Here is a 15,705-nt window from a genome sequence, read left to right on the forward strand (position 1 = left end):
CAAGTGCTGATGCAAGTGACCGCTTCCAAAAAAGTCCTACCGTGAGATTAAAAAAAATGTATATGTGACTACAACACCACTATGCAGTCATTGAATAAAATAATTGAAACTATTACAAGAACCAGCCAGCAAGTTATTATCCATCCATCCGCCCACAATTTAATTTCATCATATATATATATATATATATATATATATATATATATATATATATATATATATATATATATATATATATATATATATATATATATATATGCAGGGTTGCTGGGCACTAAAGCCAATCCCAGGACGATGAGTGACCCTAGACAAGTCACCAGACCAGCACAGGGCAAATACACAGAGACAGATAACCACACACACTCACTTTCACACCTATGTTACTAATGAACCTCATATACATGACATTGCACTGTAAGAGGAAACCCAAACACACACAGGGACAAAATGCAAACTCCACACACAAAGGCCCAGATGGAATTTGAATCCGGATCTTCTTGCTGTAAGGTGAGAACACGAACAACTACACCCTTAACTCACTCATGTGAGCTCCTTGGAGACTCAGATGCTGCTTGTACAAGATGACAGTCACAATATACAGGACTGATGTGTCTGACGTAGGCAAGCCTTTACTGAGAGAAAGATGTGACAAAGGATGTGCTCCAGTGGCTGCAGCAGCTGGTCATCACCTTCAAGAGCTATAATTGTAGCACTTTTAGAGATCGGAGATTGTTAATTTAAGTAAATCTTCTGTTAAAGACAAAAAACAAACAAACAAATAATTGGTCAAGCCAAAGTTGCACTTTTATAGATCTGTTCCTATACTCAACATGTCACCAAGGTTCTTCAAGACAAAACTGAATTTCTCGCAATTCTCTTCTCTTGATAAAGAGTAAAATTTGATATATTATATAATATATAATATATATAATCATATTGTTGAGCTGGTAAACCAGTGAAAATGTTAACACTATTATTATGAGTGATATTTCAGTTTCCAATTTTTGACTTCTTCATGCACTGTATGGACTTCAGAGTAATTTTAAAGATGGAAATCTGATGTGTTTGATGACTGAAATGTTTGTGTCCCTAAAAATGTTTTAAATGTTTTCCTTTTCTCATTTGAAAGAATATTTCTCACAAATAATAAACACTGAATGAATACTAAATGTTTTGTTAAAATATTTGCTACATAATAATTTGGGAGCCAACGCACTGAATTTAAATATTGATTCATTTTGACAAAAATAATGTAAGACGGCAGATATTCCAACATAGTAAGTAACTAATCGTAATAATAAAAAAAGTGTAACTATGTCATATTGCTTATCAGATATTCACAGAATAAATATAAAAAAATACAAATTTTGCAAAATTGTGTTGATATCCCAGCATTTAGATCATTTGTACTGAAATGCACCAGCAGACTTTTACAAATATTAACTCATTTATTTTACTTTTACAACTAGATTTAGTTGAAATAGCTCACAGACAGTGAATTCAATTTTCATACTTCTGGAAGTCTGAGATAAAAAAATGCAAATATCAAAAGCTCACACATGTACTCAACAAGGAAACTGATGGTGATACTATTCTAATGACAGAAACAGCTTAAAAAAGTAGCAAAACAGAGAAGTTTTATGAGAATTAATAAAGCACTTAAAAAAACAAAACAAAACATGAGCTTCCAGTCTAAAAAGCAAAACACAGTCCTGAAGTCACATGTCATTTGGTTAGGCGTCCTCTGGGTCCTCAAACTCCACAGACTCCAGCAGCCCCTGGAAACAGAAGTAGTGGGAGTTGCAGTAGACGGGGGTTTTGTTCAGAGACGAGCCCACCACCTCTGGCTTCAGCGACGCAAACGGATTGGCTCCGCTGCCCTTCATGTCCATCTCCAGCTCCAGCAGGATTTGCAGGGAATACGTCATCTCAGTCTCACTGCAGGTGCAAAACCGGAGGCAGTGTTCACTTCAGCCAATACCGTATACTGTATATGTTTATATTGTGAGGACGCAGCGCCAACACTCACTTGAGAGCCGTGAAAAGAGAAGGAATCTCATAATCCCTGAGGAGCAGCAGTGTTGGAAGCCAGCCCTCACCGAGGCCTTGACTCGCATCGAACCCTTCACACAGGATTTGGAGAAAAGCCAAAATCAGTAACTCAATTTAAATACAATGCAAAAGAGAAATGTGATGGTGTCATGGAAGTGCTGCTCTTCTCACCGGGATGAAATCCAATCACGAGGTCCGGCTTGGCGGCTTCCTCTTTCTCCACCAGCTCCTCCCAGAACTGATGGTAGAGGCCCCTGTAGCCGCTGAGGAAGACCCTCTGCCTGGGGCCGAACGCCCTGAGGGGGGGCCTCAGCACGGGGCCGCTCGCCACCTCCGGTCCCACCATGACGACCTCGACGCCCTGGTGTCCCGGGAACATGTTGTTCAGCTCGTCGTAGTCGCTCAGCCGGGCCGCCAGCGTCTCGCTCTGGCCCGCTCCCACCAGGTGGACGGTGAGGGGTCTGGCGAGGGGCTGCAGGCCGAACAGCCGCATCCCCCAGGCGATCGTGAGCGGCCGGGAGAAGAACTCGCTGCAAACCCTCCACAGCGACTGCCTCAGGTCGCCGTCGTCGGGTCGGGGCCGGCCGGCGTCCGCCCACAAGTCTCTCATGTTCGTTCCGTTTAAGATGGGATCCAGTCGCGCTGTGAGATCTCCCTGCATGGCGAGCCAGTCGTCCCAACCTTTGACCTCCGACTGGGGCTTTGACCATTTTCCTGTGGGGAACGGCAGGTCTCCTGTCGAGAGACCCGAAAGAAGAACATCAGCATCGGTGGGAGTGTCTCGCTGTCGTTTGTGTGGCGTTTGTCTGATCCACACTTTACCTTTGTAAACGAGCCACTCCACGACCCTGTCGATGGCGGCGAGGCGCAGCTGTGAGCAGAACTTCTTGTGCTTCGGCCAGTCAGTTTTCTGACAGTCCTTACAGCAGTAGTAAACGTTCAAACATCTGGGGAAAAAGAGAATACACTCTGAGTTGTCTGGTGTCCAAGGGTCCTTCCAGCTCATGCTGATTATGTGAATCTGTGTTTTTGTTGTTTCCACCTGGCACAGCGCTTCAGGCTCTGTGGGTCTGGGAGCTGGTTTGGCCGCTTCTCACAGCAGGCGCAGATTTTAAAAGACTCCTCCATCTTCTCGAACATCTCTTTTTGGGACTTGAAGGCCAAAGGTTTGGCCTTGGTGTCGGCAACATTTCTGGAAAGAGAAAAGCAGACAAAAATAGGTGGACTAAAATTCAGAAAAGGAAAAAAGAACAGACAAAAAAACTGACCGATTGTTGAATGACTATTGTACTGTTCAGTATTCACTCCAATTAAAGCATAGTGCTCCAACTCCTCGGTATTTTAAGGACCCCATGAGAAGATTGGGATCGGGGGATTGGAAGAAGATCCTGTCTAATTTGAATTTTTTGAGAGTCGCTGGGACTCCTGTCTGGAGCCAAGCCCAGGGATGGTTTTCACCAGGTTATCCACATGTCCCGGTAGGGTCCGCACTAAACCAGACATGTGGGAGGCGTACGTGGGCCCACAACCTGCAGAGTCCGTCGTGAGGGAGCGACGCATTGCGGATGCAGTGTGAAAGAGCAGGGAGCCACACGGCATTGTGGGCTGCTGCAACAGAAGGTGACTGAATCATATATTGTTAAAAAAATGTTTTGAAGAGTCTTTAAGAAAACAGCTCGTGACCTGTTTCTCTTTATCTTTTAATAAAGCGATTGTATATAAACCCACACTGATCACTTTATTGAAGATGTGGATGACTGGAGGCTAAAGAGGCAGACTTGGGATCAGACGTTTGCAGGTTTGAATCCCACAGTGGACAGGTCATCACTGTGGGTCTCTGAGAAAGACCCTTGACCCCCATCAGCTCCCCGGAGCACCCTAATGCGGCTGGGATGAGTACATTTAGATAATGAAGATTGATTTGATTGGAGAGGAATTCCCCCAAGGTGTTTAATAAAGCATGATTAGTTTCAGTTCATGTAAACAGGACTTCAACATCGACTGCTATAATTGCCAATAAGAGATTAACTTGTCAATATTATAATAAAAGTAATCAATTTTTTTACAACCGTGATTGAATGTTCATTCAGACAAGGTCATGTTCCTGCAGATACTGACTGTCAGACATTCACCAGCTCATTCAATAACCCATCACACCGAGAAAAGCATGTTTAACACTTTTAACCTTATTGTAAAGCACTTGATGTTGGACTACACACAACAGAATGGTACGTTTTGTTCATTTAAATGTCCATTCTTGTTCAAACTGTGTTAAACTGTGCGCTCCTTAAAGGCTGCGAGCTTCTATTATTAGACCAGAACAACTGCCGCTGTGTGAAGGGCGTAGTGTTCAAAACAAGGAACCGCTTGAAGCTTACAGTGGAGACAAGTCGAACAGGAAGAGAACAGAGGAGTGAATCCATACACAAAAAAACGGGGAAAGTGTGAGTGGTGGGCACGTGCAGATCAGGCCCTGCCGCTGTGCACGGCTCCTCGCGCCCGTCATTTCTTTCATATCGCTGGAAGGTGAGCGGGTACATTCAGAAATGCGTTCCAAAATTAAAACCAACCTGCAATTAAATGAGGCAAAGCACATTCCGCCTACCTCTCAGTTTCAGCCATACGAAGTTGTGTGAATGAGTCAGGCCTCGTTCAGCTGCTGCTTTCTCCCTCTGCTGCTCCTGGTCTGACATGTGAGCGGCCTGCTGGGTGGCGGGCCAGATATAGCACCTGGACCCACACTTCGAGAAATGTCTGACAAATCAAGACTGTTCTCGACTTCGCAAGGAGTGCACCAGTGTTATGAAATGGAGAGTGACGTGCAGATTTCACCGTTAATGCAGATTTTCCCTGCTCAGAAATACATCTCGATTGTTGAATTTGCTGTTTTAATGACAATAAGATCTTTAGTGAACACAAACGCTCGATCATATATATATGCAAAATAAAAAAACACGTTCTCCTTCGATGTGAGCGTAAACAGGTAAATGACAGGTAAATCCTCAGGCATCCTCACACTTGTCCTCCTCTATATTTGGATGATAAAACCCCAGAGACAGAGACCACAACCTTTGACCTGCGGCTTATCAAGCATGCAGTGTTTTTGTACTTTGCCGCTTGTATTTCCTACTTCCGACCACAAGAGGTCTGTGTCGCACTGTTGAGGCTCTTTATCAAGAACCACAGAAAATGATTCCTCACAGAGGTGGTTAAAATTTAAAGAAGGATCAGATCCTCTCCACTTTCATCACAGTCCCTTATGAGATTGGCTTCTGAAAGAAAAGCGACCATCTATCCACCGTGATGTGATAATTCATGTTAATTATTTCCTAAAATTGACTCTTTAAGCCATCTATAGAGATCGCTGTGGTAACACTGCACCCTTTGCATCTTTAATATTCAGACTCTCTTATTATGTTTTTACTAATAGAACCAAACCATTTCTTGCTTTGACGAATGCAGCAACAACAAAAACGAACCACTTGAATTATTTACAACCGATTTAATGGTCATAAAGTGCAATTTGCACTGCATCTGTAAAGATAAAATCGTTCAATTTTCCCATGCCTTGCAATATAATACTGTCTTGTATAAGATTTCCTGCAGCGATAAGCACTATTCAGCTTCTGCTACGTGTCAGACAGGCAATGAATTATCTCTTGGGAATTCTTAACGCGGAGGCTCTCGCTGTTTTTTCTGGATTACATTGTGTGGCGAGGTGTTACTGTAGCTAAATAACGCTTATCTGTAAAAAACAACTGCCACATGACTCGAGAGACTTTCACTCAGTGTGAGAGAAAACTTGTTATTCTGGGTCTGGTCTCCTGGGTCTTGCCTTGAGGCTGCACAGCGGTTTAATGGTCTCATTCCAGTGTGGAATTTGCATGTTCTCCTTGTGTTTGCATGATTCTTCTCTGTGTATCATAAGTTTTCTACACTTGTCATTAAACATGCATTTATTGCCTGTTTAGAAACCTGCATAATTTCCTCATGAAGAGGGAAAAGACGGTTCAGTCGTGATGTTGTTTCGTGCGGCTCCAGTGAGATCTGGACATTGATGCAGAGGAACTCACAGAAAGCTATCAAATGAACCGATTCTGGTCTGATTTTGCCCGTACAACAAAGGCCCTTTATATTCACCAAGCCTGTCACCTTGAGGCACCGGAGGGCTTCGGCCGATGGCGTCAAGCTGGTGCCATCATCCCGGAAAATGAGCGATGAGTGACTTTGGCATCTGCCTCATTAACTTCTCGTTAGGGAGAATCAGATTGAAAGGACAGTGTTAAATAGGACTCCGACGCTGTGAGTGTGCATTTTTTCATTTTGAAGAGCCTCGCAGAGCACAAGAATAGGCTTCAGCGTCCGTATTTATGCGTCAGAAAAGCAGAGTTTAGGGGGTTTATTGAGAAGGGCGCAAGTTGTGGTTGTCCATCATGGTTGATGATGAGCCGTTAGCTGTCGGCCGCCGGCCCCTCAAAGTCCTCGCAGGGCAGCAGTCCCTGGAAACGGACGTAGTGGGAGTTGCAGTAGACCGGAGGCTTGTTGGGACAGGCCTGGACCTGCTCGGGTTTCTGCGAGGAGAACGGATTGGACCCGCTGTCCCTGATGTGCATCTCCAGCTCCAGCAGGATCTGCAGCGAGTGTTTGAGCTCCATCTCACTGCAAGGGGACAGGAGGAGAAATCAGTTCACCAGGTGCGCTCTGTGTCATTATGCTCATGAGACATCCGGCGAGAAACCCAACGCCCCCGCAGAGACACCGACGGGAGAAACACACGGTCGGACACTCGCCAGTTTCATCGGGTTACACTCTGCAGGGGCAGTTTGCTGAAAGCGCCTGCAGTGGAGGATACAGATCTCCGCTTTATCATCGCCTCCGTGCACACAGGGAAGCGGCGTTTGCCACTAGAGAAAAGAGGCGTGCAGAGAAGACGGAGAGGAGTGCGATTCGGGTTTTGGGCAACAATAACTGTGCTGTGACGGATGACTGCAGCGGCGGGGTCAGCAAGGAGAGGAGCAGGTGGATCAAATGCATCATGGGAGTAAACAAGACCTTCCCGTTAAAGAGGTGCAGTGAATTTGTCCGTATTTACCAGTTCTGACATCTGCTCTCTGGGTGAGTTTACACTTGGTACGCGAGGTAAGGTAATGAGGCCCGCGAGCGCGATGACGTTCAAATATTCACCACAGCCATGATTTATGCAACGGAACGCAAAAGAAGCAATCTGAGATGTGGCTTACTTGTACATGGTGAAAAAGGAGGGGATGTTGTAGTCTCTGAGCAGCAGAAGAGTGGGCAGCCAGCCTTCGACGAGACCCTGGTTAGCATGAAACCCTGAAATATAGATGAATGCATGTCAGATATGTGCTTTTAATTTCCCTCCAATGCTTTCGTCATAATCATCACAGCCACTAGAGGTCAGTGTAAGTCTTTATTCTAGCTACTGAACAGAACCTTTTCCATTTAGCTGAGAACAACTTTAAACTATGCTAACGACCGACCTTGCTCCTGTTTTGCTCGGCGCCGCCCTCCTTCCACCGCCTGCTACGAACACACTGCTAACAGCTCCGCCCCGAAAGCGAGCCGGCTGAGCGACGCCGACACTACAAAGCTCTGGAGCTGCCGCCGTCCTCCCTCCGTTCGGAGTGTGGAAGTTGACACGCGGAGCGTTGAGGTGAAGATCGAACAGATTACTCTTGATTAGCCTCCAGCTGGCCTCGTCTTTCTTTTCTTAGCTGGAACACAATTCCTCCGAGGCCCACGCCTGTTTATTGCTGGAAGTGACGACGGGAGCGAAGCGCCCGAGGACTTCTGCCGAACTTAAGGAGGCTTGTTCACACCGAACCAGCTGAAAATTTATGACATTCTCGCTGAGTCGCATAAACAATTTGCAGCAGCGGTCCGGCTATATTTAAGATAGGCTGGACACATAATCCTGCGGCATATTAACTGACAGATGTCGCTTTTCCCAAACGCCGACGCTGAGCTGTTTGAGCGGAAAGCTTTCCGAGCAGCAGAACGGTGAAAAGTTTGCCCTTCAGACAGATTACTGCGGTCCAGGCCGCCATGGACGGCTTCGTGCCGTTTGGAGAAGGGATTTCGATTTTAATAATGCATGTCATGATATGAACATCCCAGAGGTTACGCTTCTCATCACGATCAAAAATTTAACAGGGAGTTAAGTGTTAAGAGGTTCAGACCTCCAGGAGATAAGGTGACAAAGAGAGGCCACAGTCGGACTGTTAATGGCAGCGGAAGCTGCCCGGCACGAGCCGGGATTTCAACCGTGCGCCGGGTAGAGGTGGTGGTAATGCTCACAGATTAAAAGCATTTCCCCGTGTGGAAACACACACTGCAGAGCAATGAACGTGTCGCTCGAAGCTTCTCTGAATGTATGGAAGACGTCAGAGCTCACAGATCCTCAAAGGTCAACGTCATATATCTGCTCCCAGCATTCCTTTCTCATTTTCCTTCGCTTATGACTTTCACATGCGCAAACACCCACTTTTCTTATTCCCTCTGACAGCCTCCTTGACGCTCTGTTGCTTAAACAGGGTCGTGGAGCAGCACTCCGTCAAATCCGGAGTTTGGAGTGCAGATGGGCTCTCAGACGGTTTACTTGCAGGACGACTGATTCCGGTATATTCAGCTCCGCCGGCGGAGCCCGCAGCGATAACTCAGCCGAGGATTATGGGGGCGTTTGGGGCAGGGCTACAGTGCTGATTCGCTGGTTAAATAGTTGAGGAACAGAGAGTGTTTGAGGCTTAAAGGGTGTTGGGTTACAGTGCCACGTTTAATGAGGCGGTTGTGAAACTGGACTAAAAGATAGCAACAACGCCGAGACCTTGAGTCTGAAACGCCGCGGCGCTCGCACATCAGAACAGTTTTAGGTGATCGGACTGCCTCAAATCAATGATTTTACACGTGATTCAGAGCGAGCGGCTGAGTGTCCCTTTTCAAAAGGGCAGCTTAAAGTCCGGCCAGACTCCTTCCCAGCTGCTTCTATTAATCACCCAAATCCCCAATAAAAGCCTGCTGCTAATGAACGGGCCGGATCCGGCGAGCTCCACGTCTCCTGCTTTTACCGTTCTCTGAAAGAGGTGATTGTCGGGCGGACATGAAAGGCAGACAAGCCACCGCTTCTGTCAGACAGCTGACTACTTAAGCTAAGCTGTTTCTATTCATAGCTGCGGCGATCATTATGTCCTCCGCTGTTTGATTTGAAAGCATTTTAAGTTCAGGACTCAACCGAGACTTTATGTTGACATTTGGCAGGTGATTTGTGGTTGTTGTTGTTTTTTTTTTTTTTTAAACATACCAGGATGAAATCCGACCACCAGGTCCGGCCTGGCCGCTCTGCCTTTCTCCACCACGTCCTCCCAGAACTGATGGTACAGGTCTTTGTAGGCACTGATGTAAACTCTCTGCCGGGGGCCGAACGCCGTGAGGGGGGGTCTCACGATGGGGCCGTGCACCACCTCGGGCCCCACCATCACCACCTCCACGCCCTGGTGCCCGGGAAACATGCGGTTCAGCTCGTCGTAGTCCGTCAGCCTGGCGCCCATGGTCTCGTTGTGGGACGCTCCCGCCAGGTGGACGGTGAGCGGCTTGGCGTACGGGTCGAGGCCGAACTGCCGCACGGCCATCCCCACCGTGAGGACCCGGGAGAGGAACTCGCTCTGGATCCGCCACAGCGACTGCCGGAGGTCGCCGTCGTCCGGCCTCGGCCTGGAGGCGTTCTTCCAGAGGTTGGCCATGCCGGCGCCGGACGCGATGGCGTCCAGACGCGGCGCCAGGTCGCCCTGCATGGGGAGCCAGTCGTCCCAGCTCCTGACCTCGGCGGCCGACCTGGACCATTTCTCAGTGGAGAACGGGAGATCTCCTGCGAAGAACACACATGTTGGAGTTTATTGGCGAGTTCACATCTCGTTAAAGAAAATAAAAGCAGGAGATGAAAAAACTAATTAACATTCTACAAACAGACTAATAGAGTATTACCAGTTTTTTTTTGTCACATTTTGCCTTCCAGGCATTTCATTTTCAGCCGAACGTTAAAATATGACTTTTAATTACAGGGATTTTTCTGCCTTGTTAACTTAAACTGCTATCAAGGCGAATTTTAATTCCGACATCATTTGCATATTTCTCACCAGTGAACATCAGCCACTCCACCAGTCTGTCGATGGCCACCAGCCGCAGCGATTTGCAGAACTTTTTGTGCAGGGGCCAATCCTTTTTCTGACAGTCCTTTGTGCAGTAATAGACATTCAAACACCTGTCAGGACACAGCAGGGGGGCAACGTCATAAAAGAAGAGCGTGGAGAGCACGCAAACCAGAGGTCAGGCACAGCTCAGTTCCATCAAGAAATTGGGGCTCTGTGTATGAAAAAGAACGCACAATAATCTGGAAATACCGACAGCTACAATTTGTCTGTCTGAAGTGCAAAGTACATCATAAAACGTTTCACATTTAATGCTTTTTTTCGTTTGCATTTCAACATTTCTCGAGGAAAAGAGAGTGAATGTTGGAGAAAGCCTTTCTCTTCACAGATCAGCCTTCGGTGTTGCACGTTTTCACAAATTCATGCTGTGGCTTTTATGCTTATGTTTTTGTACTCGTAGTAATTCAGGTAGCGTTTTTCCAGCGCCTCACTGATTTCTCAGGTGAAGTACCGACTTTCACAGTCAGATTTCTGAATGGAAAAGGAGCTCAGGTTCGCCTTTCACTTGCAGGCTTTCACACTGATTACAGATTGTGTCAAATATCTTAAATCAGAATTCTCTACACCCACAGAAACTTACAGGAAGATGTTTAATTGGTATCGGTCAGAGAAAAGTCTGAACATTCATAATCTGTCATGATAGTGGGTTTTTTTTATAAAGCATTCATTGATTTTATTGAAAATGGAGAATTTCAAAAATGATTTCAAAAATTACAAAAACACTTTTAAAGTATTAACTCATACAAAATTATCTATTTAAATATTTTCACTAATAGAGAGGTGATTTTAAAAATACACACTACTTTATGTGGTCATGATCAAATTAAAATTTTGGAAATGCTGAAAACATTTGGAACAGCAAAAAAAAAGGTATAAATTGTGTGCTCAGCACTGCCCCCTACAGTAAGACAGATGTACTGACTCACTTAATGCTTTTTTTCTTTTGTGGAGGTTTTACATGAACAACACTGAATATTTCACAGGCAGCAGTCAAACATTTAACTTTTTTTTTCCATGAAAAATGAAGACTTGAAACTTGAAAACTGAAAAACCTCGACAGAATTTACACTTTAGCAGGTCTGATTGTCAACCTTCATTTAAATTCATAATTACTATATTAGAAAATGTTGCAATTTGCTCGCTCATCCTGGATTGAAGTCTCCAGCAGTGCAGTTTTGGCCCACGTCCCGCCTGCTCGACACCCCGATACAAACTAAAAATCATTATCGAAGCTCTGAGTTCTCTGCGGTCGAGGCTGAAGCGTCTTCACAACATGAGACACGCATGTGAGCTATTTGCTTTGGACTTTTCATCGTCTCCATCTCAAGGTGCTGGGATATCATGTTTGAAGATGTGAATTCTGTTAAGATGCTTCCCTCCTAAGCGAGGTGGTGTCAAATCACCAAATACTAAAAGAGCTTTAAAGGGTTTACTGCTTGCAACATATATTCCAGACAGCTTTTTTTTTTTTTTTTTTTTTTTTTTTTTTAGAGCCCAGCAGCTAGAATGTCTTGTTTGTGCCAGGCCATAAATAGCCTCGGGCATTAATCTAGAACATTGACCTTCGCATTCGGTGGCAATCCCATGACCTGATAATGAATTCTGTCCTGTTTTAAATATCTGCCGCTCTGAGCCGAGTCTGGCACGATTCCGCCTCTGCTCACGGATGTGGGCCTTTCGTCGTCGCCGCCACAGTTCTGTGCATGACGGTGAGCAGCAGTCGGTGCAATAGCAGACTTCACCTCGCAATCATTTGTAGCCTCGGAGGCGCCAAGATTTACATAAAATAAATCAGCAGCCAGTGTGTCCATCATGGAGCACTATGAGCGAACTAATCCGACAAAAGAGGCTTAAAAGTGCAAAAAGTGAGTCAACGCAAGGTGAGAAAACAGAGTCCCCGAAAGTTCCAGTCTGAGACATCTCTGCTTTAATAAACAGGTCAGAGTGGGAATGATTTGAGAATTAAAGCGGCGCGGATAAAAAAAAGGAAGGAGGGTGTCGGCAGCAGGCTCTGCTTTATTGTCGGTCGTAACGTCGATGCTAAAGGTCTCGAGGGTTTCGCTTTTCAGCAGTTCTGTCTTCCGTCCGGCGAAACGGCCGCTTCTGTCGAGTGAAGCCAGAGAGTCTCTGGCAGCTGAGAATTTCAAGGGAAGGCGCGAGCAATAAAGTGAGTACGGGCATGTGTGAACCGGCCAAAAAGGAAACCAGAATCCGAATGACGAGACGCCCAGAAAGAGTGTCTCGCACGCGGGAAACCGCTACCTCCTCTATTATCCTCTGTTTTAGCAACACACACACAGATGCTGTGACTTTGTGAAGTTCATTAAAGTGTGTTTAATAAGCCGCGGAGAGATGAATCACAGCCAGGGGACTGGGCTATATTTTGCCACTGGCCACTGGCCACCTCTGCAGCGCCGTCCTCACTTCGGCGGCTTATCATTCCGCCGCCCGATACAAAAGCAACTGGTAATGATTCACACATGACAGCTATTGGATGGCCGCATCAAACCGACGCTCCGCAGACGCGCTGACAGATCCGGGCGGACAATGGGTTAGGTTTTACTTTCCGAAAATACTCTGACTGTCATCGACGATTAATGCTAATCGTCGATTTATCCTCCACGGGCCGAACACATCGGCGAGCGCCGCCGTCACCGCGGAGCGGTCGCTCTTCACCTCACTCACTTCACACAGCGCTTCAGGCTCTGGCCCTCGCCCAGCTGGCCGGGGAGTCGGCTGCAGCCGGTGCAGAACTTGAAGGTTTCCTCCATCTTCTGGAACATCTCCTTGTAGTTACGGAACGAGATTCCCCGAACCTTCCCCTCCACCGCCGACCTGATCGGAGTAAAGCACTCACTGTGAGTCAAGAAGTTACAAGAAGGTAACCGATCAGGTCCCTGAGCAGCGCTCACCTGTATTCTCCATAGTCCTTCATGTTGAGCTTGTCGAGGATCACCTGAGACAGGCCGGGCACGTTTGAGTCCAGGGAGTGAAAGCCCGACTGGTCGGAGAAGACGGTGTCCGCCCCCGGGGCGAAGGACTCGGGCAGCGCCGGGACCTGGGACGCCATGTTACGACTCTGACCTTTTATTAGGAGAGAAATTACAGCATAAATAATGAGGAAGACATTTCTTCGTGAAATGAATTGATCACCGTTAGTAATTCTTTGTAGTTCAACCCTTTATGTTGTCGGATATAAAAAATTATCCAAAATCACACATTGTTTTGTTCACTTTCTAAAAATCTTTCTAAAACAGTCAGAATATTGTCATAATGCATGTAATCTGACAATTTTTATAGAGACAACAGACCCCATCATTCATGAATTTTTACAAAGTGCTAATTGCTTTTCTGTATGTTGCACATTGAGTATTTAATTTAATAATAAGAGTTCTGTGGTGTAGGCTTTTCTCGCTGCTAACCACTGAAAGTTTCTCATTATTCCTTAAAGCCGACGCATGTTTATTAGTCTAATGTTTGGACCACATGCAAATCAATGCAAGGATTTAAGGATTACACGCTCCTGTGCTTTGTGCCTTTCTGTAAAGTCTTCCCGTGCTGACCCATCACTGGCGAACGCCGTCCAGCAGGCCTAATCATCCTCTGCTTAAGTGTCACTCAACCCCGGCGTGGAAACAGGATCCCAAAACAGCACACGGATTCAGTTTAGGCCCCTTTGACATTCTAAATCACCAAATCTGTCAAATCAGTGGGCTGCGCGCGGCGTGCTGACAGACGCACAGCAGAGCCGGACCCTGACGAATGAGGAGAAGCAGGGCGGGTGACGCCGAGACGCCGAGGGAAGGACGCCCAGTTTTACAAGAGTTCTTCAGATAAAGCATCCAGTGAAAGAACAACACCGGCGCTGCTTTTAGATGAGCTCACAGGGTTTGGATTTTTCTCGACCTATGAAAGCCATTTAAAACCAGTGACTACACCTCAACGCAGCTCTGGAAAACGCGTGCAAAGATAGGCCGGCGTTGTAAAATATGAATCTTTCAGGGTCTTCGAATTCTGAACGTGAAAGACAACACTGTCCCGACTGGAACACGGTGTGGAGATTACAGACCCAAGACTAAAAGGCCAGGACTGACTACCAGGCTTTTAAAATACTCCCGACAGAGAGTCTCCGGCCCGCCGGCCACCGCGACAAAGGGATCACACAAATCTCAGACAAGCGGAGGCTCCATCAGGCATGTTCTTGGAGGTGTGTGTCATTGTGCCCCTGCCCTTGACTGAAATCCCCCCACCTCTCCTCCCCTCCCCTCCCGGTTTGCATGTCACATGATTTATTCACTTGGCCTTACATGAGGGAAAATAAGGGCCGGAGAAATGTGATCATCCAGTGGTGGCACACACACACACACACACACACAGCTCCTCCGGTCTTTCTTTAGCATGACGCAGTAGTTAACATATAACCATGCAAATCTTCCAGTTTAAAGCAAATTCACGCAGGCGGCAGCGCGGGCCTGTCAGTGTTTATTGCAGTGTGAACACACACACTTCTCAGTGAAGTGCGGCTGAGCCTTCCCCAGCTTTAGAATCAATCCATAAACCTTCCTGAAACTTGATGCAATGAAACTCTAACTCGGTAAATGCTTGACTTTATCACCCTGGGACACTCTTCAGTGCTCCTTTTCCACTGTAACACTGAAAAAAAAAAAAAAAAAGTTTTCCTCCACTTTGGGGAACTCTGTATCTTTTCAATTTCATACCAAGTGTTGCTTGGGAGTGATTTAGCCTTATCATGTGTGCAGACTAAATTGAAAGGCTTATATCTAATTAGTTCCTCCATATCTACAGAGCACCGAGGGAAGCAGAGAGCTCGGAATGAACAGATTTCCCTCGGGGGGAAGGCAGGTTTTCACTTTTCTCCCCTCACCTGCCTGACGATAACCCCCTCATGGTTTTCAGGATGCCTTCCGCGGCCTGAGTAGCCGCCGCATTAACACATTTCCACCCTGCCCGGCCACACACACACACACACCTCACTAAAATAAGCCTCGGGCGCGTCCAAAACACACAGATCGGTAAAGAGATATTTTAGCGGCCATACCTTCGCTTTCAGATGAGCCGGGGCGCCTTCTGGATGATTTTCTTGGTTCTCGATACGGGATAAAGAGAGTGAGTGACGGCTCCTTATGCTGGATGTGAGAACCTCTTCCATGGAGCCCTGCCAGTGTTTGGACTGGACGTCTGTAACCCCCACCACCTCAGAGAGCGGCCCTGTAATCTGAGGTTAAGAGGGGAGACCACTAAGTGGGAGAGGGAGCTTGACAGGATGGGGGGGAGGAGAGGAGGGGAGGAGGGGGAGGCATTTGCCCCCAAAAGAAGGTGGGAGCAGATGAGAAAGAGGAGTGGAAAGCACAGCGTGGACACTCTTTTTAGTAGAAGATTTAGAGGAGGGTGGGGTGAAGGGAGGGGTAGG

General features: G+C 46.6%; 2 protein-coding genes across 4 annotated transcripts; both read right to left on the minus strand.

Moving 5' to 3' along the window:
• Positions 1–1,387: 1,387 nt before the first annotated feature.
• Positions 1,388–6,338, minus strand: LOC115393854 (putative protein MSS51 homolog, mitochondrial). Of its 2 annotated transcripts, none has more exons than XM_030098971.1 (6): positions 6,205–6,338; positions 3,095–3,244; positions 2,875–2,999; positions 2,224–2,787; positions 2,030–2,123; positions 1,388–1,938 (listed from the first exon to the last, which is right to left on the minus strand). In XM_030098971.1, the coding sequence occupies exons 2-6, from the start codon at positions 3,190–3,192 to the stop codon at positions 1,734–1,736; spliced, it is 1,086 nt and encodes a 361-aa protein (XP_029954831.1). In that variant the 5' UTR covers positions 3,193–3,244; positions 6,205–6,338; the 3' UTR covers positions 1,388–1,733. The 2 variants fall into 2 exon arrangements, with proteins under 2 accessions (XP_029954831.1, XP_029954830.1); XM_030098970.1 differs by lacking the exon at positions 6,205–6,338 and adding an exon at positions 4,658–4,725.
• A 135-nt stretch (positions 6,339–6,473) lies between these two features.
• LOC115393852 (putative protein MSS51 homolog, mitochondrial) lies at positions 6,474–15,705 on the minus strand. 2 transcript variants are annotated; one of them, XM_030098968.1, is made up of 7 exons: positions 15,334–15,705; positions 13,187–13,358; positions 12,960–13,109; positions 10,203–10,327; positions 9,371–9,934; positions 7,293–7,386; positions 6,474–6,711 (listed from the first exon to the last, which is right to left on the minus strand). In XM_030098968.1, exons 2-7 carry the CDS (start codon positions 13,342–13,344, stop codon positions 6,504–6,506), a joined length of 1,299 nt encoding a protein of 432 aa, XP_029954828.1. In that variant the 5' UTR covers positions 13,345–13,358; positions 15,334–15,705; the 3' UTR covers positions 6,474–6,503. The 2 variants fall into 2 exon arrangements, with proteins under 2 accessions (XP_029954828.1, XP_029954829.1); XM_030098969.1 differs by lacking the exon at positions 15,334–15,705 and having other exon boundaries at positions 13,187–13,419.

The sequence above is a fragment of the Salarias fasciatus genome, chromosome 8 (genome assembly GCF_902148845.1).
Source record: "Salarias fasciatus chromosome 8, fSalaFa1.1, whole genome shotgun sequence".
Taxonomy (NCBI): domain Eukaryota; kingdom Metazoa; phylum Chordata; class Actinopteri; order Blenniiformes; family Blenniidae; genus Salarias; species Salarias fasciatus.